Source organism: Typopeltis vanoorti, chromosome 3 (assembly GCF_054136105.1).
Source record: "Typopeltis vanoorti isolate ZY-2024b chromosome 3, IOZ_Tvanoo_1.0, whole genome shotgun sequence".
NCBI lineage: Eukaryota > Metazoa > Arthropoda > Arachnida > Uropygi > Thelyphonidae > Typopeltis > Typopeltis vanoorti.
Window position 1 is genome coordinate 41121356 of NC_143551.1, and position 25145 is coordinate 41146500.

The following is a 25145-nucleotide window of genomic DNA, read 5'->3' on the forward strand; positions in this document are numbered from 1 at the left end:
TTGTACTTCCTTTATAATATTTTCATTTCAATCACAGCTTGCTTGATTTTGCTGTTCATCCATTTCACTTCCACTCTATTTACTTGCTTAATCCTTGGTATGCAGTCATACTTTGTTTTTGTTAGATACTGCCTTGTGATTTTTCCATGCATTGTCAACATCTTTTCTGCTCAGCTCATCTACCCAACGTACTGATGCTAACTGACTACAGAGCTTCCTATAATCACCTGCTTTATACTTCTGCATGTATCCATTTTTGGCAGTGACATTTTGTTGTTTCATCATGTCCCAAACAAGTACCTCATGATCACTCACTAACCGGCAGCCATGTCCAAAACACTAAAGCCTCTAGTTGCTTCAATCACGTGCTGCTTAAGATACGTATCTCTCAGAAATTCCACAAACACACTCTCCTTGTTCCCATACACTATCTCCTCTTTCCATTCTATATTCCTGTAATTAAAGTCTTTCTTCAGGATCACCTTCTTTTAAAATGCCCAACTAATTTGCATAAACATTTCACAATCAATATTCTCTGCATTCCCTGGCATATAACAGCATCCTATCAGATATACTAGCCTGTTTATTTCAACTTCACAACATACAGATTCAAAATCTGTGCATGCCTTATCAACTACCATACTTTGTGGACACAATTCCTCTGCAATCATTAACAGCACTCTCTCCCCCTCCATTTTTCACATTTCTATCCCTCCAGAAAATTATATATCCTTCTATTTTTATTTCCAACATCACATCCTCCTCAGACAGCCAAGTTTCACTTATTCCAATTATCTTTGGGCATACTGACTCGATCGTTTCAACAAACTCTGCTCTCTTGTTTTGAATATCCCTTACATTTCTAGAAACATAACAATCCCTGTGTCTTTTAGCTCATTATATACTAGCACCAACATTCTGTATGCTAGCTGCCATACCATATCTGTCTCTCTTTGGTCTCACCATTCCTGTTTCCTATATCCTGACTCTGATTTCCATTCCTGCTTGTCTCATTCTCACCTTTATGCATTCCATCACCTTGTGCTGCTGGGGCCACATCTTCAACCTCATATTCATCTTTCTCCTGTTGCACAATCTGCTTCACAAGTAGACTTTGAGATTCTGTGCCTTTTCAGAAGACAATAGCCTTTCTTAACTTAGCTTACTTAGCTAACGCAGTCCATCGACTTTAAACCATTCCAACTTTCCTTCAAATTCACTCCATAAATCTACAAATTGAACCCACTTTGTCTCATACAACTCAGCCGTCTTACTATTCATTATCTCTGCTCTCCTTCTCAATTCGCTGCTATTATATCTGGGCAACACGCCTACAACTTTCCCAATGACACTATTCTTCTTCTTCACCTGCTGCAACAACTTCCTCAAGTTTCTATCAACATTCTTCTTCTTCTCCCCAACTAAGTCATTTGTCCCCATGACTACCACTAATTTTGATACCCAGTATTTCCTTTTCTGCAATGCATCAGTTATTTGCTTTATTGTTCCACCACGAAAGCATGTTTTGTGCACTTTAGTACTCACACCTCTAATGATTGAGTCACCATACACCGATATACGACTATCCTTTGATTCTTTCTTTATAACATTAACTTCCTCCTTCTCCTTATCATTAGCCAATCTCTCCTTTAGCTGTTTAATAATATCATCTTATAGATGTTTCATTTCATTTTTCATTTTCATTAACTCCTGCCAAAGCTCTTCTACTATGGTCCCGATGTTTGCTCACATTTCCAATCGTTCTAATTTATCCAGACACTTTTCACATATGTTAATGCTTTCCTTCTTCTCATTTATCCAAATAGTCCACAGATCTTTCACATTTTTTGGTGCATACATATAGCAGTTTTTGCAATGCATCCACTGCGTAAAATCCAAGGTGAAGCCAGACTTTCGTACAAAAGCCTTCTGTACCACTGACATACGTTTCTTTATGGATGCCATCTTTAGAAGCTGAAGTAGTACAATAAACAAGTAGCAAAACACAATATCAATAAAAAAAAAATTTCAACAACACCACCACTGAAGGACACTTGTATCCAAACTGAAAAGAATGCAGTACAATTAGCGATGAAAGCCACACTATAAACTAATTAAAAACACTTATTTTTTATCACATCTCAAAACTTCCACTAAGCTCACTTGCGACACTAGTGCCACCACTCATGGAATTGGTTATCACCAATTCCATGAGTGCTTCTCTTATGTTGCCTCCATATTTCCTTTTTTCTCTGTATCTCATGCTTAATCTCTTCATTCATCCATTTCACATCTACCTTATTTAACCTTCTGACCTTTGTAAGATCAGAAAGAAGGTTATAAATAATCACCAGCCTTGTAGTTCCACATATGCCTATGGAAGATTTTTCACTTGCCTATGCTACCAATTATATATTTGGTTTAATCCTTTATCCAAGTGTAAGCAAACAAAGTTTGCACCTGAAGTATTTTCAGGAATGGGGCAACTCGTGGTAAAGGTGGTATAAGTTCTGATCACTTGCCTTATTATCCCATAATGCAAAGCACATATCCTTATGGGTATCTCTAATGCTATGCATTATGGAAAGGTTCACTACCCAGACCAGTTTCGACCTTTATTGAGGGTCAAACTTTGTTTGCTTACTCTTGGATAAAGGATTAAAGCAAATATATATTGGTAGCATAACCAAGTGAAAAATCTTCAATCAACTATCTCTAATCCAGAGAATTTTAATAATAAGGTGTTTGACACCTTTTGGCAAATGGTATATGGTGATATGACTTCTGCATTAGTTCTTAATATCACTAACTCTGGGTCTGGCTCCCACTGACGAGACCTCAATAAAAGTCGAAACCGGTCTGGGTAGTGACCCTTTCCATAATGCATAACATTATACTCATATTATAGCATTATACCCACTCATATTATAGCATTATACCCATAAGGATATGTGTTTTGCATTATGAGATACTAAGGTAAGTGATCAGAACTTATACCACCTTTACCACGAGTTGCCTCAGTCCTGAAAATACTTCAGGTGCAAACTTTGTTTGCTTACACTTGGATAAAGGATTAAACCAAATATATAATTGGTTCCACATATGCCCTTTCCACATAGGTCCTCACACTGCTGACAACCACCCAGGTAGTCACTTCATGGTCGCTCTCACCAACTGGAGGGTGATTTGACAGTTCATTTATAATTACATCCTCTGATGAGATGATGAAATTCAAGATCCTCGTGTGCCTTCTGTTACATACTGTCTGAGGTAGTTGTTCAAAAATTCAAGAAACTCATTTTCTTTACTTCCACTTGCTATCTCATCATCCCAGTCTATATTGCTATAATTAAAATCACCCATAATGATAACCTTTTCTTATTTTCCTGACTAATTTGATTATACATTTCATAGTCACTACCACCCACATACCAGGTCTAAACAACATCCAATCACGTATTTCATTCTATTCACCTCTTTCACACCATACTACTTTTAAACCACTGGGACTATTTCTCTCTTGCATCTCTACTTTGTATGGAAATAACTCTTTCTCTATCATCAATAGCACTCCCACCCCCTTTTAACCTTTCTATCCTCACGAAACATATCATACCTTTCCATCTCTTTTTCTGTCAGGATGTTGTCAGGATGTTGTCCTCATCCAACCATATCTCACTTATACCAACAATTTTTGGGTGAACAGACTTAATTAATACAACCATTTCATTTGCCTTGTTTTTTTTGTGCTTCTAGTATTTGCATACAAACACAGCAGCTTATTCCTTGGTCTCTAGCTAGTTCCACTGACACCACTTATTTGATGTGACTTCTCCATGCTTTATTCAAGCCATTTCTTCTTCTCCTTATTCAACTTAGAACCGTCTTCAGATCCAACTGTTTTACCTTGATCCCAAGTCATCCCCTTCTTTTTCTGTCTACACATGCATTCACATCCTCTTGGAGCATCTACCTTTCTCACCCTGAACCTCCTGGTTTCCCTGTCTGTATTGCACACCTATTCTCTCATTCTCTATACTCATGCCACCCACTTCTACAATCACAACCACCTCTTCAATATTTTTCCTGTGTTACTCTCTCGTTCTTCCACATCGCTTCTCAACTGATGATTAATTCTCTGCTTTCACTTCTCTATCTTCCAGTTGGTGCGAGTCTCTCTCTCCAAGAAGAGAGACTCACACCAACACCACTCAAATGCAGTCCATCACTACTATACAGTTCTTCATCCTTCAAACTCATTCCACTTATTAACAAACTGTACTCCTTTCCTTTCACACATTTCTGCTAACATATCATTTCTGCTAACTGACTACAGCGCTTCCTATAATCACCTGCTGTATATTTCCATATGTATCCATTTTTTGCAATGAACTTTCTTGTTTCATCACTTCCCAAACAGTTACCTCGTGATCACGCTAACCAACCATCAGTAGTGTCAACATTTCATTAACAACTACATCTTGTGAAGTTATCACCAAATCAAAAACATTAAAGCCTATAGTTGCTTCAATCACGTGCTGCTCTCTTGTTCTCTCCTTGTTCCCATACACTATCTCCTCTTTCCAGTCTCTATTCCTGTAATTAAAGTCTCTCATTAGGATCACTTCTTTTTACATGCCCAATTAATTTGCCTAAACATTTCCCAATCAGTATTATCTGCATTCCCTGGCCTATAACAGCATCCTATCAGATATACTAACCTATTTATTTTAACTTCACACCACACAGATTCAAAATCTGTGCATGCACTATCAACCTCCACTCTTTGCGGACACAATGCCCAAGCTGTCTAAGCCACAGACTCGATGTTTGAAACTTTTTGCATAGTGGAACTGCGAATTCTGGTCCACGAATGTGAGTGTGGATTTGAATCCCACTCCTGACATATTTTTTTGGAGGGTGGTTGAACCGTGAAATGCATTGCCTGATAAAATGGTGAAAGAAGAATGGTCAATGAGTTTAAGGAATGGTATATGATTGACTTTGTGTTTCCTAGGAAGGACCTCCCAAGATGAGTCTTTTGACTCCATGGAGCCTTGAATAATAATTACTCTACAATCATTAACAGCACTCTCCCTTCTCTTTTCACATCTCTATTCTTCTTGAAAATTATATATCCTTCTAATTCTGTTCCTGGCATCACATCCTCCTCAGACAACCAAGTTTCACTTATTCCAGTTACTTTTGGGCATACTGTCTCAATCAATGCCACAAATTCAATTCTCTTGTTTCGAATACTCCTTACATTTGTGTATAAACACAACAATCGCTGTGTGTTTTTTTGACCATTATACCAGCACCAGCATTCTTTATTCTTGCTGTTATACTACACCTCTCTCTCTCTTTGGTTTGACTACTCCTGTTTCACTGATCCTGACTGTGATTTTCATTCTTACCTTTCTTATCCTCACTTTTATGCATTCCATCACCTTGTGCTGCTGCAACCACATCTTCAACCTCATATCAATCTTCTTTCTACTATACAATTTGTTGATTTGTGAAATTTTTAACACTTTTGTCACTTATTTACTTACCAATTGATTTAAGTCTCAGTAATGCCTCATTATATATATATTGCTTCATTAAACTGAGCATGAGAATGAGTAGAACCTTCTTGGTGTAAGATATCTTCAGAAAAATGATATAAGTTGATCATAGCGATAGAGGATCAGTCATGTTGCAGTGAACCAACATTACAGTGAACAAAAGGTGCAAAAATGATGAGTTTGAAATTATTGCATCCCTGAGACAATTGGACCATTTAGAATCCTTACATGCATTCCAGTATATAGGATGTACTACATTACTGTTCTTAGGTCACTGAATTATTTTGGTCCTTTCACACGCATCAAGAGCATTCATAAATAAAAGCATTCTGCATTACTGGGATATATACACTATAAACATGATCTTGAGCATCACTCTTTTTCTTACCACGATAACTGTCCATGTTGGCACCTTGTCTTCATCATTGAAATTTGGTTTGATGCCTGGTGTAGTGCGTAGGTACCTTATTATAGGTCAGTGTTTGGCCAAAATTATCTTCAATACATAGCCTGTGAGATGAATTATGGTTGAATGGTGCTCATGAATATCAAAAGATAATATCTGCCAAACGGCTTCAGAGGTGATGCATCATCTGGTTTGGTATAGATCTACTTCACTATGTTCATTTTGCACACAAAACGTAGCTTGGTGTGAGTCCTTATTGATATATTTGATAGATTTCACAGAACTGCAAATTTCAACATCTATGTGTGCATTAAAGGTTGATTGCAAAACTGGATTATCAGACACTATATAACGATCATCAATTTCAAAAGTTCTTTGGCTATTATGTATGGTAGCAATTCAACTACCATCTGAAGGAGCATATCAACAATATCATGGATATCCATCCTCACCTGTTTGAGTTTCATTGATAAATGATCTTGGATATTTCTTCGTGCACTTTCCTGACTTCATGCATGGTGAGTTTGGATGAACAGATGGACTGTGCACCATATGTTTTGTTGTGATATCGAAGTTGTTTGCCATGTTGAGGAGAAGGTATCTCAGTATTTTTAATGGAATTGATTTCATGACTCTTGTTTTTATCTTTGAGCCAAATTAGTATGCGAGCATGTGGCAATCCCCTTTTTTGCCATTCTACTGAATACTTATAGCATTGCACGGTGATCAGCATTCATTTTAGAAATTATGAACTTTACAACCATGTTATAAATAACTCTTTTAATTTCCCGACGTTTCGACTTCCATATTAAGGTCATCATTTGGAGTATATACAAATATACAAGGACAAGCTGAGTTACATTTCCCACAGTAAGCTGAAGAAACAATGATTTGATCACTGGTTATTCTACTGCATGACCTCTATTGAAAAAAAAAAAAAATACAGATAAAATTACAAATTACCATATTTGCCGGCGTATAAGAGACACATTTTTTCTTTGAAAATAGGTCTGAAAAACAGGGTGCGTCTTATATGCCGATACTCACTTTTTAATTACTTTCATTTCTGGAAATTTTCTCTGTTCCGAGTTACGCGATTTCTTTCTTGCTTCCTTGCGGTGTGTGAGAGCATTCCAGTTACGTAGAGTTCAGTGGATGCACATGCGCTTAAGGCCCTAAATAGAAGGTAATCCAACTGGCCGCCATATTGTCCCCAGAGTCACATGGGTTCGAGCTCTTGATTCTTTCTTTTTTCTTTAAAAGTTTATTTCTTAGCGTAGAGGTAGTTTTATAGCGTACATTATAAAATAACAGTTTGAAAAGCGTGGAATGAATGCATATGAACGTTATAAAATAAACTTTTAAAGAAAAAAGAAAGAATCAAGAGCTCAAAACGGATATGACTCTGGGGACAATATGGTGGCCAGTTGGTGTACCTTCTATTTAGAGCCTTACATGCGCTTTTATCGACGATTACATCTGTGTTCCTGTGTGTTTAAACTTTTCAATTGTTGTCGCAGTTGTTCTGAACGGTGATAAATTTCTGCCATTAAATTTTCTCTAAATTTCTTGGCTAATTATGGCTGAAAAACATCAGCATTGCTACAATATTGCATATAAGCTCTGTGTGATTGCATATGCTAATGAACATGGAAACAGGGCTGCAGAGAGGCATTTCGAGCCACGCATGTGAAAATGATAAGAACTTAGTGGAATCAGGAAGAGGATCTAAAAAAAATCTTTTTTTTCCTAAAAAATGTGTACAAAAAAGGGATGCATCTTATACGCTGGCAAATACGGTAATTATTTAGAAACTACATCAAAGCTAAATTCTATTTAAGATAATATGAGAGAAACATTCTTTCTTATAGATAGTTTTCTTACAGTAACAGTGATGTCCTATTTTTAACATTATAATTGTTATATTAGATTTAGGATTGTGGATTATCTACAGTCCTGATTATAGTTAACTCTTAGGGAGAAAGGTTCTGTGGGTAGAATATGTGCCTTCCATATGCTTGGGATTTTTAGACCATCATTATTGTTCATATTGGGGCGGTTGATAAGAATCTCAATTTGCGTTCATAGTTATTATATTTAATGTGTTGTTTTATGTTCCTTTTGTCTGATAGGAATTGTGCATACTGTTTCCCCTATATATGGTAGATTACAAGTGCAATAAATACAATATACTCCAGGGTGGGCCAGCGGAGGGAGTGGGTCTTTGGATGAGTTGAGTAAGCTTTTTAATTTTGCAGGAGGTTTAAAGGTGGCTTTGAGGTTGTACTTCTGTAATATTCTGTTTATTTTATCTGATGATGATATTTAATGTAAGGAATGGTTATAGTTTTATTGTAGTCTGATTTATCTTTGTTTTTTATTGAAGTCTTGTAGAGAATTTTGTTAATAGTGTTTTGGCTGTAACCATTTTTTAGAAAAGTATTGCTGATAACTTTAAATTCATCTTTCAGATCTTCAGAGCCCTGTTTTTTAGAATATTAATGACACTTAGTTTTTGTATTGGGTGGTGGTAGGAGTTTATGTTTATATATTGGCCAGTATGTATCGGTTCCAGTAAACAGTGAAGAAAAGACTGCCAGAAGGAAGACGCGTGACAAGTGTATCTAGAAACGGAAGTGTGTTCTGTTTTTCAATCTCAATTGTGAACTCTATGCATTTGTGTTGTTTGTTTAGGTGGCTAAGGAAAGTGTTTAGTGTCTGGCAGCCATGGGGCTAGATCGCAGAAACATCGTCAACGTATCTAAGCCAGACTTGGGTTTTAAAGGAGAGGAATCTAGAGCATGTTGCTCAAAATGTTCCATATAAAAGTTAGCAATAGCAGGGGATAATGGCTAGTCCATAGCTGTGCCTTCTTTTTGTAGGTAGAAAGCATTATAGCACCTCCATGCTCGAAAAATCTTGTGCTTTGTGATGAGATTCATCACTTTCATCAGCTTGCCATGAGGAACTTTTGCAATGATGTCATGCCTGTCATAAGTCTTATTACTGGGTAGCAAATATTCCAAAATCTCTGACTGATTACTGTTGCATGTGAAGATAACAAAAAGGTCAGCACCAAAATATGCTCTAATATAGACCATTCCATCCTGTCTTTTCGTGTAAATAATGGGGCTTCCCACGAAAGAAGAAGACAATATTTCAATTTGAGCAATGTTTGAAGCATTTTCATCACACAAATAAATTTCTCAATTTAAAAATAATAATTCCTTCACCCTTTTACTTCATACTTCTCAATAAGAAATGTATAATAGATAATATAAATAATAATAATAAATAAATAAGAAATAATAGGTATTGTTTCATTGGTAAATGGTGGCATAAATCCAAATATTAAATACTCTTGTGAATACTGTCAGCACTTCTTACTATCAGGGGGCCACCATTATGGGCAGTATAACTTTAAAAAAATTACACAATAAATTAAAAGTTATCAGATCACTGAACACCATTCTGATAGCTATGGGCGATAAATGCACACTAGCCCTGATTGTCTCTGTTCTAGATCTCTTCATCGGGGAGAGTATGCACTTCTACCTCACTCAGCCGATCAGCCAGTTGGCATTGCATGTTTACTAGGTGTTACTCAAAATTGTTTTAAGTGTTTATTGACTCTCTTTTGATCCCTAGACATTTATATGTCTAGGGGTCAAAAGAGAGTATATATGTATGTGAGATGCTTAGACTCAATTTGAACATACATCTCAACACGGTATTGATTGATGATTTGACCATATCTATGTAGTGGGTTTAAATATTTCATCTGTACCATCATGTGATATGCATAAAAATTCATTGCTACGAAACAGTCTTCTACTTTTAGGTTATCCATCATGGATTCATTTGTTGTAAATGAATGCAGTATTCATCCTTTCTTCTGCAAAATAAAAATGGATATTGCATTGATTTACCACAAATGAATACAGAAAGTGGAGAACCTACAAGTAGAAAAATCATTTCAGCAATGACTTTTTATGCATATCACATAAAAAATTAACAATATTTGGCCACAAAACAATGACAAAATATTAAACTGCACTATGGGCCATGGAGTGAGGCAAAAAAAAAAAAATCACTGCTTCATAATCTAGAGTGTAGATCGATGAAAATACACATAACCCATCCTTTGGAACATTCTTTATCTATTGGTGAAGACATCATTAAATTCGGTCAATTCGTTCTCGAGTTATAAGCAAACATCGAAAACAGACTTTACTTATATATATATATTCATTTTTCTAAATTAACTGACTTAAACCCGAGAATTATAACACAATGACATTTATTTGAAAAAAACGCAACATGTTTCGTCAAAAATGACTTCTTCAGGCGATAAGAACATAGAAAAGATAATAAAAGACACTTAAATTAACATTGACACACTCCAAAGCTATACAATTACAAAGTCATAATATTCGACTGTAAATTACAGTTATGAGCTTGAACTACAGTCCGAGTTAATGTTCTATTGTTGTGCACCTGTGCGTGTGTGGAATCACGCGATCTCCAGTATCTAATAATAGAGTTGAAAGAGTCAGCCAAATTATAGCTAAGATTATTATTCAAATGCAAAGGGTCTAAGGTGATTTCCCTTGACTCGACAATGCAGCGCTCTATTTCATCATGGCAGACGTGTAGGTTTGAAGTCAATGTCCAATTTATTTCATGTTGGTGGCCTTCATTGTTCGTGTTTATTGAAAGCAGGACATGGCCCGACAGAGCAGTTGCTCTGGTTCTCTTATAAGCAATGTCTCTCTGATGCTCTTCGAGACGTAGTAAGATAGATTTCTCTGTCTGCCCATAGTAAGGCTTTCCGCATTCACAAGTGACCTTGTATACACCTGGGAATTGTAGAAGGTTGTGAGGTTGTTTATAGTTCTTGAAGCGTGATATTATTTTTGGCAGAGTCGAGAAGCACGTTTTTATGTTAAACTTCTTTAGAATTCTGCTCAGCTTTTTGGATAGTGTGCTGATATATGGCAAGACGATATGACCTTTGGAGTCGTCCTGTGTCTCTACGTTGTTACGTTGACGTCGGGATAATTGGTTGTTAATACTTTTTTAGAGAGTAGCCATTGTTTTTAAAGGTCCATTTAAGATGTTGTAGTTCCTTTTTCAGTTCTTCTTCATCTGACAGTACAGATCTTGCACGATTCGCTAGAGTTGATATAATACCCAACTTTTGCGCTGGATGGTGATGGGAGGACGCATGCAAATATCTGTCTGTGTGTGTTGGCTTTCTAAAAATAGAGACTTTAATTGATTCAGGCGTCTTGGTGAGTTTAACATCTAGGAAGCAGATGGAACTATTTTCTTCAATCTCCATAGTCAATTTTATATCTTGATGGCGGTTGTTTAAGTGGTCGAGAAACTTGTGAAGATTCTCAGTACCATGCTCCCATATGAGGAATATATTGTCCACATATCGAAGCCAAATTTTTGGTTTTAAAGTAAAAGAGGAGATCGCCTTTTCTTCAAAGTCCTCGAAAAAAATGTTGGCTAACACAGGAGAGAGAGGGCTTCCCATAGCTAATCCTTTGACCTGTTTGTATAGTTTTCCTTCGAATTCAAAATAGCCAGAGTTTACACAGTGAGATAACAGAGAGAACATTTTATTTGAAATCTTGTTTTTTAAAATATGGAGAACGTCCTGTGTCGGAACGTTCGTAAAGAGTGCTACCACGTCAAAGCTCACCATGATATCAGAAGATTTTAGTTTTAGGTCCTTTATTTTAGAGACAAAATCTGTTGAGTTTTTAATATAAGAAGAAGATTTTCCCGCATAAGCTTTTAATGATGACGCCAAATATTTGGATAACCTGTATGTGGGTGAGTCAATGCTGTCTACTATAGGTCTCAGTGGATAGTTTTAGTGGATAGTATATATATATATATATACTATCCACTAAAATTTTATTATAGTGCATTTTATTATATAATAAAATATATAGTCTTAGTGGATAGTATATATATATATATATATATATATATATATATACTATCCACTATCCACTAAGACTATATATATATATATATATATATAGTCTTAGTGGATAGTGGATAGTATATATATATATACTGATTTTTCCTTTCCTTCCTTCCTTTTCCTTAATGCTTACACAGTGATCAGAATATATCATGAAAATTATGGAAACAACTACCGCGTTAGAGTAAAACTTTAGTTTAATATAAACTTTCATGATGTATATATGGATTTTCTTTTATGTATATATATATATATATATATATATATATATATATATAGTCTTAGTGGATAGTGGATAGTATATATATATACTGATTTTTCCTTTCCTTCCTTCCTTTTCCTTAATGCTTACACAGTGATCAGAATATATCATGAAAATTATGGAAACAACTACCGCGTTAGAGTAAAACTTTAGTTTAATATAAACTTTCATGATGTATATATGGATTTTCTTTTATGTTCCATGTAGAGTTAATTTATGCATCATTGTATATATAATTCTTTTTTCATACTGTAATTCTCTTGCAGTTTGTTTTAGTTAAGTTTCTTTAAGATATCATTTGAATATATTATAAGACAGACTGTGTAAAACATGAATTCAGATGAAATTGAGTTGTGAAAATTATATCATTGCTACAAAGAAATATTTATGATTATGAAGGAATGCAAAATTATTCTAAATGAGTTGCTAGTGATTTTATTCAATACTTGTTTATTTTTGCTATCACAACCACTAATTCCTCAATTATCAAATTTTATAAGGAACTTTATTTGCTTGTAGAATATTGAAGGTATAGTTAACTTAACTTACATTTTCAAGGTGTTCTACCAGAAGTTGGTTGGAACACTTGCACAGTGTTCCAACCAACTTCTCAGTTAACAGGGTTAACTGAGAAGTTGGTTATTTGAAGTTTGGATAATTGAGAAATCACTGCAATACATTTGAATGATATGTGCATTATACTGCACTTATGGTAATTTTTTCCTCCTGCTTCAGAGATACTGGCATTATGTTCAACAGAGTATCAATGATTCTTGTCTTGCTCCTCCTCCAGACAACTTGCAGAGTTGCATAGCAGAAAGACAAGCCAAAAAATTAAAATGTCTTACTGTGTTTAATGAAGTAGTGTCAAGATCATGTGATGAGGCCAGAAGAATATATAACTTATTTTTGCGGCAGTCAATTGGTAAGTATTTTAACCATAAAACTTCAGTTATTGTATTCTTCATGTGCCTTTTGTTATTTTGTTATTTAGATATTGTTATTTTTGTTGTTGATTTAGTTTAGTGCCTGTGACAAGCACACAGGCACTAAACTAAATCATTTATTTAAGGAAATAATTGGAAGACAAAGAGTAAAGGTATAAAGAAAATTGAAGTAAAAAGTTTACATTAATATGTTAAACTTGTCATTTGTATGTATTACATCTATCAACAAAAAAACTAACTTTTTGTTTTGCTTCTTCAATTACAGTTCTTTAACTATCATTATGAATACCATATTTCCCCATAGGTAAAAAAAAAGCTTTCCCTTACCCTCCTTTTACCTTTGAAAACCCATCTTTGTTATCCTCCTCCTCTGTAGCTTCCTTGATATTGCCCCACCATACACAAAATTATAATTTGAATTGTAATTGAAGATGAAGATAGTAACTCTGAAGATGATGAGTAGAAAACTAGTGAAATATTAGGAAGTTAAATTAATATATTTTTTACTCTTTTAGCATTGATTATACCATGGAGTACTATTACAAATAATCAATAACACCTAAGCCTTTATATGCATATACATATCTCTATAATATTATCACTTATTTTCTTATTTACTACACTCTGTGGATTATATACTTCTCAAGCCTGTTTTCATCTACTGCTGGATATAGGCCCCACACCCTTAACTTTCCAGAACCTTTTGTCATTAACTAATATCCACCAACTTATGTCAAACCTTTGTACATCATTTCTCCATCTTATTCTTTGACTTTTTCTTCTCTTCCCTTGTCTTCATATCCACTCACTGCTTATTTTTGCCCACTTTAATCTGTCAGTCTAATAAATGACTAGACCAAACCGCCATTCGTTGGCAGACACGTTGAATGTGGAGTTCTGGATATCAACTGGAACACAAATCCGCACCAACATTCAGAACTGAGGCTCATAACATGGTTTTCCATAGCTTGGCATCTTCAACATATATTATACCCAAGGGGAAAAACTTTCTAGACCATCTCCATTTGCATACTTTACAATACTTCACAATACCTTCCACTTTAGTCATCTCTGTAATTTTTTTCTTTTCTAATTCCATTCCTTTTCATTATGTAACACATTCTTCTCTTCAAAGCTCTCTGGGCCACATGCAACCTGTCTTCCTATTTTTTGCAAATTAGATTAAGGAGAACTTAAGAATATAATATTAAAATAAAACAATTCTATACCTAACTTTTCCTTAATCTAATTTTCTTAACCACTTCATTTTGGTCATTATTCATCATAAGTAAAATGTAAGTACAGGGTGTTCGGGATAAATTTGACAGTTTCGTAAGGAAAAAGAAAATCTTCTTTGTATCTATTAAATTTAATGAATTGACAAAAAAACATTACAGGCAGAGTTAATTACAATACTATCAACAAGATTTACTCAAAATAACCACCATTAGCATCGATCACAGCTTCAATTCTGCTTCGGAACCTCGAACAAGCTGATGCTACAGTCTCCCTGGGAAGGGCCGCAAAAACTGTTTTAATTTTATCCATTAACTGGGCTTTTGTATTACTGGAAGTGCGATTGGTGTCTTTTTCAACTGCGCCCCATACAAAATAATCCATGGGGTTAAGGTCTGGGGAGTTTGGAGGCCAAACATTTGGACTGGTGAAGTCGTAGAAATTTTCAGACAACCATTTTTGACTTTTCCCAGAGGTGTGGCAAGGGGCCGAATCCTGCTGCCATACATACGGCCTACCATTGGCTACCCTTGTTATCCAGGGCTTGACTACAGTTAGCAACTCCACGAACAAAGCCCGAATTCCAATGCCAGGGTTCTTCAACACCTGTTCCTGCAGATTTGCGAGGAATTCTGCTGTACGAACGCAATCAGATCGTCTGCTAGGGATCTTTCTTCTTGCTACATCCTCGTAGTCACCATTGCAAGTCTCTAGTTCATGCCTGATTGTTTTTACTGTATTCAGGGAGCATTGGGCAGCAGTCGTAATATCCTTATTTTGATGGCGGGCACGAATCATCATGATACAAGTTATTCTCTTCCATGATTCAGGTGGGTTCCAGCTATCCATCCTTTCTGACATCTTGTATATGAATGAAGAAGGGTCCAAACTTTTAAATGAAGAGAAGTGTGTGTTAATACATGTAACTTACGGAAAAATATAATTAATTATAAATATGTCAAATTTATCCCGAACACCCTGTAGATCATTGTATATATGCATCTCCCTTATCTAATATGTTTCTAATATTTTTTTAATAAGCTAATGATATCGCATGACTTGAATCCAGTTAGAGTTGAGACCTATGGTTGTAGTACTGCTATTAACAGTATTTCGTGTGGCAGTATTTCATCTGGTGAGAGGTGGAATCAAAAAAAGATCAATTACATAGTGGGATATTGTTACAGACCTAGTGTTAGTGATCAAGAAATGCATTACCAAATAGAAAAGATGAGCACGAAATGAGTAATCATAATGGGAGACTTTAATTATCCAAATATTGATTGGGTAGCAGTAGAATCTCATGAGAAGAATGAAAATGCATTTATTGAGCTGTTATGGGAAAACTTCCTCGAGCAACATGTGACAGAAGGAACTCGAGGTCAAAGAGTGTTAGATTTGATTATAGCATCAGAGGGCATTTCAGTTAAAGAATGTAACTATTCTGCCTCTGGTTGGTGACAGTGATCATGCGGTACTCACTTGGGAAGTGACTAAGTTTATGAATATTCCATTCAGAAAAGGTTACATGCTGAACTACAAAGCAGGAAATTATAACCAAGTGAGGAGTATACTGAGTTCAGTGGAACGGGATCGGTTGATGGATAGGAAGAATATCGACAATGCATGGAAAGCATTTAAACAATACTTAAATGATGCGATATCAGTGAGTTTGAATAATGCATGGGGTAGGAGTCAAATGACTGTGTAAACTTATTAAGCAAGAGATTCATAAGAAAAGGATGATGTGGAAGGAATACCATGTGCATAAGAATGATGTCCATTATGAAATTTATAAGCAACAGGCTAGAATAGTCACAACTGTTGTATGAGAAGCAAAGTCTGAGTATGAAAAGAAACTGGCTCTACATGCTAAAGACAACCCACAGGAATTCTGTTGATATGCTGCAAGTAAAAGAAAGAATGAATATGAAAGAATAACTCTTCTAAATGCAGATGGCATGAGGGTTACAGATGTAGAAGAGATTGTTCAACTAATGAGTACCCATTTTGTTAAAAGCTATCAACCTGGTGTACACAACATTGAGCTCACTGCTAGCTCTGCACTGGATGAAGAAACTCAGGTGTATGAGGACTAGGTATTAGAGCTGTTGCACAAACTGAATAAGAATTCAGCAATAGGGACTAATGGGATATCAGCACTTGCTCTAAAAGAGTGTTCAGCTGAACTGGCTATTTCTTTGACCAAGCTGTTCCATATGAGTCTCAGAACAGGGAAGATTCTGCAGGAATGGAATGAATGTATGGTAATTCCATTGCACAAGTATAATAAATTTAGTTTAATCCTTTATCCAAGTAAGTGTAAGCAAACAAAGTTTGCACTTGAAGTATCTTCAGGACTGAGGGAACTTGTGGTAAAGGTGAACCAAGCTGTCATCGCTACTTGTCTTACTATCTCCCATAATGCAAAACACATCTCCTTGCAGACATGTATAATGCTATGCATTAAGGGAAGGGCCACTACTCCACTGATGAGACCTCGATAAAGGTCGAAACTGGTCTGGGTAGTGGTCCTTCCCTTAATGCATAGCATTATATGTCCGCAAGGAGATGTGCGGACATATAATGTCATATAATGCGTCTGCAAGGAGATGTGCTTTGCATTATGGGAGATACTAAGACAAGTAGTGAGGAGAGCTTGGTCCACCTTTACCATGAGTTCCCTCAGTTCTGAAGATACTTCAGGCACAAACTTTGTTTGCTTACACTTGGATTTTCCCACTTGGTTAGTGGGAAAAAAAATCCAGAGTAATTTAATAATAAGATGAGACACCTTTTGGCCACTCATATAGGTAGATATGACTTCTCCATTAGTTCCACCTTAGTATCACCACCTCTGGGTCTGTCTCCCACTGACAAGACCTCAATAAAGGTCGAAACCGGTATGGGTAGTGACCATTCCCTTAATGCATAGCATTATACATGCCTGCAAGGAGATGTTCTTTGCATTATGGAAGATACTAAGACAAGTAGTGATGAGAGCTTTGTCCACCTTTACTATGAGTTGCCTCAGTCCTGAAGATACTTTAGGCTCAAACTTTGTTGGCTTACACTTGGATAAAAGAATAAACTAAATTTATTATATTCTAACCAAGTTGAAAAAACTTCTAACATCCATTGCATAAGGGAGGTGCAAAGACCGATGTATTCAATTAACAACCAATTAGTATCTCAGGAGTGGTGGTGAAGATTTTGGAAAAATTAGTTAGGACTTGCATTCAGAAATTGGTTGACAGTGAATCTCTGCTTTGCAATAAGCAACATCGGTTTACTAACGGAAGGTCTTGCTAAAACATGACCTTCCGTTAGTAAGGTCATGCTAAAACATGACCTTACTAACGGAAGGTCATGTTTTAGCAACTTGCTCACTTTCTATAACAATGTTACCATTGAACTAGACAAAGGGGAATGGATACACCATGATATGTTTGGATTTTGCTAAGGCTTTTTGACAGAATACAGCATGGTAGACTGTTGCATAAATTGGAGAATATGGGTTTGGGTTATAGAATATTAGCATGGATAAGAGGATGGCTGACTGACAGATATCAAAAAGTGGTATACAGGGGATGTGAGTCCGCAGGATTTAAGGTAACTAGTGGTGTACCACAAGGATCTATGCTTGGTCCTCTGTTATTCAGTCTGTACATTAATGATATTGGGAAGGATTTGATAGATGACATACAGCTATTTGCTGATGATGCAAGGATAGTTAGGATAATCAGGAATGCCGCTGATATGCAGAACTTGCAGAATGATTTGAATAGGCTGGAATTATGGGCATGGGAAAATAGATGTCAGTAAATGTAAAGTCGTTCACTTCGGTGTGATTAGATATCCAGTGTCATATTATATTGGTGGAATTATGCTAGAAGAAACTGATTGGGCTAGGGATCTTGGAGTGTTAGTAGACAAGAAGTTGAAGTTCATGAGCCATGTACCAAAAATTGCAAATACAACCCGAAAGATAATTGCAATGCTGAAACAAACATTTGCATGTAAAAATAAGGATGTCATTTTGCCTCTTTACAAGGCTTTATAAGACTTCACTTGGACTATTGTGTGCAGGTCTAGTCTCCTGGTTTCTGTTGTGATTCTGATATAGTGGGGAGAAAGTGCAAAGAAGAGTGTTAAAAATGTTATCAAGATTGTGGAATACTGATTATGAGACAGATTGAGAATTTGTAGACTGCAGACTAGCAAACAGGAGAAAGAGGGATTGAGACTTACACACTTCTGAAAGGGTCATACAGGATTTCAGTTGATGGAAGTTTTCAATTTACGGAGGGTGGGGAAAGGACAAGAGGACAATGCCACTAAGAAGGGAGTGAGTTCTAGATTTTTCTCTCATAGGTTGGTGTGTGAATGGAATGGATTGCCATTGGATGTTGTGAGTACAGGCAGTGTGAATGAATTCAAGAATAAGTATGATAGCTGGTGCATGTAGTATGTGGTCTCCCTTGATGAGTCTCTGACTCCCTGGAGGTCTCTCTTACTAATTATAATATGTACATTAACTGTTAAAGTGTGACCCCCTTTAACCTGTGCTAACCATCACAGAGAATACAGCTCTTCACTTATTGTAGTGAGGAACTGAAAAGGAAGAAAGTAGTTTTGTTACATTAAAAAGCTTACTATAGAAAATATTCTCTAGAAGCACTGATGCTATGGAAATTTGGTCAGGAATTTTTTTTTTGTTTTTTAAGTTTGTCAAAGTAACAGATTTGTTAAAATTGCATCTGGTATAGTCATATCTGACTGCAGTTAGTATACATATAAACATTTAAATAATCCAATAATAAACTTTTTATGGTTAACACATGTCTCATGTGAAGGATAATGGAAAAGTGACAAGCATGGTCAAAAAAAGAAAAATGAAAAAATAGAATATGAGAGGAGATTGACCAGTCAGACCAAAGCTAATTCAAAGGAATTTTTCTGATATGTGGGAAGTAATTACGGCAGGTTGATGCTGGTGGATAGTTATGGTAGCAGAGCAACCATAGCAAATGATATAGTGGAATAATTAAATGAACACTTCCTCAGTATATGTCATAGTGTTGTGAAAGATGCTGTGTAACATGTAGAATGAAGACAAGAATTAGCAGAATTAAAGTTGAAAGAATCAGAGGTGTATCAAGTGTTGCTTGGGTTAGATGTTGTTGTATCGTAATTTCTGCTCAATCATGTTTGATCGTCTTATAATTCTCTCTTGTTATAAATTTTGTTAGTTGTAGGCTGATATATCATCCTAACATGAAGAAAATTTATAGTACACTGCACCACTCCATGTTCTGAATTGCATGAGCAACCTTGATAAATCAACCTTCAACTATACCAGGTTATTATAAAGCTGATTTTAGGCTGAGGTTCCCACTATTAAGCAAAGCTCCCGCTATTGGTTCGAAATATTTAATGAGCAGTTAAAAATCAGGCAAAGACTAGGTTGATCTTAGATAATAAAAATAATATTTAATGCAGTGTCACGTATAATTACATCATAACACAATGTTTCAACAGGGATATTACAATTAAACGAATATAAAGCTCTCATTAAGTTACTAGTATACTACGCAGGTGAACTTAAGAATTATAATTAAAAATTATATTTAACAGATCTTATTCTTCTTGTTATAAAGAATTTCTATCACAATTTCACTCAGACCAAGGTTACATCTCAAGACATTTAAATATCAAATCAGTTCAAGATATTCAGAAGGATTACAACTCATGAACCATCAGACATTCATTTGTAATTCTCTAAGCTCAGTTAATCAAAATTAGTTCTTGTAAGTTCGAGATTCCTAAATTACAACAAATAGGCTTCTCAATGTTCTCGTTCAGTCAATGAACACTTAATTCAATAATATAGCATTTGTCACCTGAAGAGGGAAAAGTCTTAGCACATCACCCATTAAATCTTGACTTGCTGAATACAACAACTAGGAATAAATTACTTTTGGCGGAATTAATTTTCGTCACTTCACACTACGTAAAGTAAAGGTAATCTTACCAGGATATAGCTTCATCACATCATAAGGAGATCGAACAACATCTTTAAAATCCTTACTGACTTTTATATTGTAGTAACACAGACTTAAAAGAATCTTCTATTTCCGCTTTTCAGCACGTAAAATTCCCCTTCAGTTTCTAGCTACCGTTCTCGTTACTCGTTCTCATTTACTTTCGTTTTTGTGTCCACTCATTCCTTTTTCCTGCCAGTAACTGGTTCTCACCGGTATAGCTCACATCGAACTTGCTTTTCCCTTTGTATATAGTAGTTCACGCTCCAATACGTGCTAGGAGAAATTTACGATTTCTCACAACAACCAATCGAATGATATCATAAGGAAACTTCTGGATATATTAAATTTACATACTTTACAGTTTCTTATTTTATTATTATAGGAATAAAGCAAATAAAATAAATGACACCTTAATACAGAGCCTTTTCATGTCTATAATATTCCTTAAAATCACATAAATAAAATTAACTAACAAAACTCAAAAAGAATAACATTTTATAAGCAAGAGACTAACAAAATAAATTTAAATAAGTCCTGCTTATGATATGGTAGGTCATGTTAATTATGAATGAAGTATTATTAATTATAAATATCTTCATTCACAATTTAACAATGTTAATAAGGCTGTGGGAATGGATGATATAGCACCACGTATTTTTGAAGAATGTACAAAGGAGTTAGCCGTGCACTTGTCCTAGTTATTTAATGAGTCTATGGAGTGGAAAGAAGGCAAAATCACACATCTCCACAAGCATGGTTTTAGAACAGAAGTTTCCAATTATAAACCGGTCTGTATATCTGCAGTTGTGATCAAAGTTTTTTCCATTGTTAGGCCTAGAACTTTTCAGATCACTCTCGTATATGGTTTACATTTTTATGAATAAATAATTATTATTATTACATAACACCTCCAGGGAGTCCAAAGATTCATAGAGGGAGGGCACCTACTCTACAACACACTGTCTCCACCACTCCACCAACTGCAACTACCTTCATCATCTACACCAGTGCCATCTACTGCTGATCACCACCACTAGTATTTTACACAGACAATCAGAAACATCCATGCCCATGGCAGGATTTGAACCTGCAGCCTTTTGGCTGGAGAGTGGAAATGCTAACAATAAAGAATGGTTTAAGTATTACTAAGAGGGTGTGAACACAACTCACTATCAGTCTGTGGAAATAAGTGATGTAAAGATTACTGCTTATTGCTGAAATGAATCTTTACGTTGCTTTGGAATGTCCCAGGTAAACTGGGATGATTGCCTACCTTGCTAAGGAAGTTTGTTGTAAAAACTCTTACCCCTCTGAGCCTTTGACTCCAGGAGAATTAATTGTGTTAATAAAAGTTAACTAATTTAACGAATAATTAACTGTTTGTATCAGTAATCTTTGAAGTATCCACTCTCCTTTGTTTTTTGTACTTATTTACAGGTCTCTGTATATTGAGAGATTCAACATGTATTTACAATAAATACATTTGAAATAAATGGTCTCCCTGTTAGTGTTTTGTAAGCCTTCCATCCAACAGTGTGTTGGCACCAGTGGGTTGTTGAATTTTCAAGAATTTTTGGGAGCTGGTTATTAAACCAGTGGCGGCTAGAAACTGTACAGTGCCATGCACTTCAACTCACAATGGCTAACAGACAGTTAACTTCTTTCGTGACTGAACTGAGCTTTGAATCTTGATCTGTTCATTTGAGTTTGCAACTGTGAATGGAGGTGACTCATGGCCGCTTCTTGTGAGCTTTTTTTTTTGCAATTGCTGGTGCTGTGTATGCAATGATGGATTTCAGTCTTCTATATTTTCAGAAGTTTCCAGAGTTATAGTTGATGGCTTGACAGATTAGTTGGCTGGGATGGTTGGTTTATGAAATTTCTCCAGGACAGGTTATTAGCCTTTCTCTAACAAAGTCTAGTGATAGGGTTGCTACCTAATGCTCCTGGAGAAAGTTCTAACAGTATTTGCTCTGTTAGGGTTACATTGTCCATACTCGGTTGACAGTACCTAATTTGCACTTTTAGAACAGGGCGGACAATGAGAAGGTGAGGTTGGCATTTGAGTGGGGAAGGCTATATATTGTGTTTCACCACCTCTTCACATCCCTGTAAATGTATACATATTTATAGGGATTTACAAATATTAGAGTATTTACAAGTTACTTTGAAATCCATTAGTGTTTATTTACATAAAAGTAAGCAATGGTTCAGCATCATTTATAGATTCAAGAAATAGTCTTAATCCTCCTCTCTTAAATGTTGCTTCTGACTTGTGTTTTTTGAGTTAAGAGAGTTAAAGATTCTTGTGACAGGAATGTGAAATGGCACTCCAGGAAACTTTTTTCTTGAGGTATCTGGAAAACTAGACCATTGTGCTTGAGGGTACAATGCTGGTCAACGAGGCTAAGCTAATGTTTATTTCTATGTAAAAAGATAAGTATGCCATAAAGGTATAATACCTGACGCTGAAGAGAATTAAATTACAGTTGTTAACTGCAGTGTGATTAAACATGAAGATTTTCTTTAATATTCTGTTGTGTAGATTGTACAATTTGCCAAGGATATTGTTATATGCTCCCCTAAGCTACAAATTTCATACTGAATTCTTCAGTATACCAGTGCATAATATAGTTTGTAAAAAGTATGAGATACTATGCATTTAATGTTATGCATTTTATACAATGTGTACCTTAGTTTGTTTGTAACAGCTTGGCTATGGGTTTTCCATTTTAGATTATAATCTATGTGTATGCCCAGACACTGGTTGGTTGTAGACCTGTTGAGTAGCTTTGCAACTGCAGTCACTTCTGGGGTCACATGAAGTGGCATGATATTTTTAATTGACAGGATTACTTCTCTACACTTCAGTTCAAATAGGATAAATTTAGTTTTCTGAATGCTCATTTTGATGTTATTTTCAATGAACCATGTGTGCAGGCTTAATAAATCAGATTCCATGTTATGCTTAAAGATTTTTATGTTGCTTGATTAGAAAACTATTGATTTATTATCAGCATAGCTGATTAGGTTTCCTTTCAGTTCCATTGAACAGAGGTTTGTATAGATAAAAAAAAATTTCCAAGATTCCTTATTTTTATCTATAACTTAGTTTTGAGGAATACCAGTTTTGATGAGTTGAACACGCACACTATTTTCAGACATTAAAAATATTGTGTTAGGGACCACAAGATAGCAGCACTTGTTAGCTGTCTCTTCATTGCATGCAGCTTAATTCTGAATTCAAGCTGCTTGAATTCAAAGAATTCAAGCAGTTCAAAGAAATGGCAGCTCAATCTGCCATTTCTTTGAACTGCTTGCCATCAGTTTTCTAAATAAGATTGAAACTATAGGCAGTGGAAATTCTCAGAAAGAATTTTCTTTCTAAACTAACTTGACTAAAAAGTAATCTAATCAGGAATAAAAAAAATATTTTCAAGAAACAAAAATTTGAACAACTTTAAAGTTGGTCCTAGTGGTACATGTACCATTATGACGTTACCAGAAAACAGCATAACACCACATTATAACACTATGGCTACCAGCATTGGAATAAATCTTTTACCCCCCACTTGGAGGTCTATAAAATTAACTACATTGACATCATTATGGATAAAATAGATCATTCCTCATTCACTTCGTATGCATCATATATTTCAATATAATATCAATGGTATTATAATTTTAGAATGCACTTTGCAGAGCCTGTGTAGCTCAGTAGAAGTGGCAGTTGCACTCTATGGTGCTTGACTGAACATAGAAAGACTTGTGTTGAAATCTAGTTGCCGACTAGAGGAACTTTTTCCTAACCCTTTTTTTGGCCAGTTCCAAGTTAGTCCATCTCTGGCATGGGCAAGCGGGTTTTTTCTCCTGGAAACTCAGGTTTTTCATCCTGTAAACTCAAGAAAATTGACTGTCGAACACACACACTATTTTCAGACATTAAAAAATATTGTGTTAGGGTTAGGGATCACGAGATAGCAGCACTTGTTAGCTGTCTGTTTGCTGCATGTGGCTTAACACGTTCGCTGCCAACTACGAGTATACTCGTAGTGGGTAATCCTGCTTCACAAGCCAGCTACGAGTATACTCGTAGGACGCTTACCGCCGGGAACGAGATTATTGTAGTGACCTTGAAGAAATGAAAATGCTTGGCTTGTGGGGCTAGCTTCAAAACTGTGTATTCTCATAGACCGTATATGCTGTGTACAAGCCAACTACGAGCATACTCATAGTTCGTTTACCTCCGGTAACGAGATTATCGTACTGACCTTGAAGAAGTAAAACAGCTCGGCGTAGGGGAACAGACCATGCCAAAGTAGCATGGCAGCGAACGTGTTAATTAGTGATAGCCTTGGGCCAGCTATCTCTAATTGGTTACCAGTGGAGATTGAACTTCCCACTCAGTCTCCAAAAGTTAGATAGGGCTAAAACAGCCTCACCTACCGCTATACAGGAATAAAAGACATTAGCTGTTTTTTTTTAAATGCACTTCGCATCCATGGTAACCTTGATGTGTATACAATGTCATGGCCATTTGGGTGGTTAAAGGACAGCAAACATTGTTTATTTCCTTCAAGGATGGTTGCAGTTCAGAAATGAATTAGAAGTACAGATGTTTACAAAATATCTACATTGTTTATATGGGGGTAACTACAGGAGGAGATGGTGGTGAA

The 25145-nt window shown here is 35.8% G+C and overlaps 1 protein-coding gene across 1 annotated transcript in view; it reads left to right on the forward strand.

Moving 5' to 3' along the window:
- The window catches only part of LOC150108077 (dynein axonemal heavy chain 3-like), a 170289-nt gene that overhangs the window by 53364 nt on the left and 91780 nt on the right, over nt 1-25145 (forward strand). The window contains exon 4 of the mRNA XM_090415941.1: nt 12975-13164. Coding sequence (XP_090272067.1) covers nt 12975-13164 — 190 coding nt within the window. The remainder of the gene's footprint in view (nt 1-12974; nt 13165-25145) is intronic.